This window comes from Lepidothrix coronata, unplaced genomic scaffold (assembly GCF_001604755.1).
Source record: "Lepidothrix coronata isolate B3197 unplaced genomic scaffold, Lepidothrix_coronata-1.0 Scaffold1911, whole genome shotgun sequence".
NCBI lineage: Eukaryota > Metazoa > Chordata > Aves > Passeriformes > Pipridae > Lepidothrix > Lepidothrix coronata.
Window position 1 is genome coordinate 1 of NW_016692091.1, and position 3243 is coordinate 3243.

Genomic DNA, 3243 nt, shown 5'->3' on the forward strand with positions numbered 1-3243 from the left:
CCACCCTCTCAGGGAAGAATTTCTTCCTAATATCCAATCTAACCCTGTGCTCTGGCAGGGGGAAGCCATTCCCTCTTGTCCTGTCACTGTGCCCTTTTAAGAAGAAGCCAAAGCCGGTACCTCCTGTGCGTGTTGCGGTTGCTGTTGACGTGACCCTGTCCTGTGCAGCCTGGGGTGGGGCATTTCAACACGTTCTCGTGCATCGCCAGGACTTCAGAGCAAGAAGGGGAAGGGGAGAGGGGAAGGGAAACAAAAACAACTTAATAAAAATCAGAGAGAAGGAAAAAAAAAGACAAAACCATCAAGTCTTGTACGCTGGTTTCCTAGAAATCAGGGAACGTGAAATGCTGTAATTAGAGTTTGTGGAGAAAAAAAAAAGATTTTCAAGGCAGCAGTGCTCAGGTCAGCACTAGATTAGCATCTCTACACACAGCCTGGGCTTTCTCCTCATTTGCTGATTGCAATCCAGTTTCCCCCATCTAGCCCCTCCTGCCCACCCGTGTTTTGGAACCAGTTCTCCCAATTTCAGGTAGTTTTAAGTGATTGAAGTTGTATCTCTGCTTTTATCCTTAGGACTGGTCTTTGTTTGATTTTTTTTTTTTTAAATTTTAATCTTCAGGATTATTGCTTCCTGCAGCGCTGACCTTAGAAGTAAAGAAAATAATTTGATCTGCAAGCTTTTGCAAAACACATAGCTTGTGTTAGTTATTTATTAATATTTTTTCTTGCATTCCAGCCTGTGAAGATAGCTGTACTTTCTCCTTGTTTCCTGTAGTTCTGTGTTTATGGCAGGTCTGCAACCTTTGAAATTACTGATAAGGAAGGGCTCCTTTTTTTTTTTTTTTGTGGTCTATTATGCTATTATCATAAACATGCAACCTTGATTTTTATGTATCTATGCAGGGAAAGTTATTTAGGATGCTGGTAGAGAGGCAGAAATAAAATATCTCTCTATGCACATACAAAAATCTGCTATGATGATGATAAATATTTTCTGTAGAACAGGTGAATCTTGATATATCACCTTGTGAATTTTACAGTGATAAGAGCATAGAAGAAGACTCAGCTATCCTGTACATCCTGAATGACTCCTCTCCTTTACTGCATGTCCACATGTTTGGACGGCAAGGAAGAATAATATCCCCTTCTTCCCAACAAGATATCCCATATAGGGGATAACATGTGACTTTCAGTGTAAAGATGGGCACTGCTTAACACACTCCTGGAGGTGGGCAGGCATTTTTAAAGCCCCCCTTTGATTTTCAGAGAAGGGACCTCATTCTCCACAGGATGGTGCTAAAAATCTTTAAGAAGGGCAGGACTTCCAAGCAAATCTCCATCACGTTTCCTGTGAGTAGCAATAACACTTTGGTGGATAGCAGCATCCAGGATCAACCTGGAAAAGCACCATCCCACGCCAAAAACTCCGTTATACTCCAAGGAACAACATCAGGCTTGTCCTAGAGACTCAGCCATAAAACTCACATCGTTTGGGATTATCTGGAGAGCTTTGAGGCAGAGCTACCCATCAGATGTGAAATTCCCCCTAGGAAATAAGGCCTCAGAGTAATTTAAGCAGCCCTTGTTATCCCACCATGTACTCACTCTCGGGGGGGATCCTGTCTTTGTGCGGGCAGCCGGAGAGGCTGCGGTGGTGAGGGTAAAGCCCCGTGACGTGGCCAGTCCCGTCACAGCCAGGAGTTGGACATTTGATTTCTCGCTTCTCGGGTCTCGAAGGATCTGAGGATTGTAGGGAAAGGGCGGTGGGGAGCAGGTTAGTGGATTTGGAGGGGAAGAGGTGGAAAGGAGACAAAAAATTGCTGAGGGTGCATCCCCTACCACTTTTGCAGTCAAACAGAGAGAGACTTTGGATTTGGAAGTTTTTTTCCTGGAGGTGGAATTGTAACACAGGAAGTTGAAAAAATTGGAATCAGTGAAGTAATTTGAGGAAGAAACCCAGTTTGGAGCATGGAGCAACTCACAGTGCCTGAACAGGCAGCCAGCTCAGTGCCAGAGGATGCCAAAGCCCCTGCCCCTCATGTTCCTGTGGCCAGACTCCTATCTCTACTTTAAAACCCCCTTGTGTTTTAAACCAGCCCTACAGCTCAGACTCAGATTTTCAAGGCCAATGGACAATTTAGCCAAGCAATTCCTCTGCTGAGAGGAAGGATGGCGTAGGGCACATCATCGTTTTGTGCATTCACTGTTGACCTCTAGGATGTCCCCATCCCTCTGGGCATTGAGGATTTGTGGCTAAATTCTCCCAGTGGGCTGTGAGCTCCCCCACTATCAGCCTGATTAGCACAAGGGTGCTGAGCAGACAAGTTCACCTCTTTTATTGGGAAAGGAAGGAGAGGCTTGCCCCTGTACCTTTGCCGTAGTAGCTCTTTCGGATGCTGTCCAGCGGTTTGCTCTGTTTGTCATCCACCTGGAAGTGCTTTACGTGTTCTCCTGGCAGCCGGCTGGGCTCCCGCACGATTTTCACCTGCTCGGCTTTCAGCGCGATGGCTTGTTCCAGCAGCCCCAGGTTCCCCCTCGTCATCATGTCGTACATCTCTGACTCGTCGGTCACGGCTGATTTCTGGGACCGCGCGTCGTCGTCCTTGTCATCGTCCGACCGGACCTCCACGATGACCGAGTACTCGGGCTTCGGGCTGAACTGCCCTTCACAGTGGCTTTTCTGGGTGTCCTGAGAAGTGTGAGGAGCTTCTTCGCAGATCACTTCAGGAGCCATCTCCTCCTCCTCTTCATCCTCATCTTCTTCCTCTTCTTCCTCATCATCATCATCCTCCTCCTCCTCTTCCTCCTCCTCATCATCCTCTTCCTCCTCCTCCTCATCCTCTTCTTCTGCCTCAGCCTTCTCCAGTTTACAGGACTCCTCGCAGGTGGCATCATCCCGGTGCTCTGGACACAACTCGCTGCTGCGCTCGCTGGTGACCTCGATGACCTCCTCCGCATCCTCTGTCTGGATGATGATCTCCTTGTCGCACTCCTCTTCCACCAGCTCCTCTCCCGCATCCTCATGGACCAAATGCACAACGTCAGATGGTGGCTTGGAGACCTGCAGCTCTGCTTCGGGCAGCTGCCCCTCGATGGCGAGGGTTTCCTCTGCTATCTGGCCCAGGTTTAGGAGGGAGTTGGCGATTATTTCTTGGTAGCTGCTGTAGTTGGCCTTGCTGGGCCCAGACGTACTTGATGCTGTGTTTTGTCCATAATGGGTTGATTTTGCTGGGCTTCTCTCTG

At 48.2% G+C, this 3243-nt stretch overlaps 1 protein-coding gene across 1 annotated transcript; it reads right to left on the bottom strand.

Annotated features, from left to right (window-relative positions):
- Positions 1 to 120: 120 nt before the first annotated feature.
- Positions 121 to 3236, bottom strand: LOC108491847 (myelin transcription factor 1-like; the record flags this gene model as incomplete). Its single annotated transcript, XM_017803651.1, has 3 exons — positions 2371 to 3236; positions 1606 to 1740; positions 121 to 211 (listed from the first exon to the last, which is right to left on the bottom strand). Coding segments are annotated over exons 1-3 (590 nt in total), but the record flags the coding sequence as incomplete, so codon positions are not given.
- Positions 3237 to 3243: the final 7 nt, after the last annotated feature.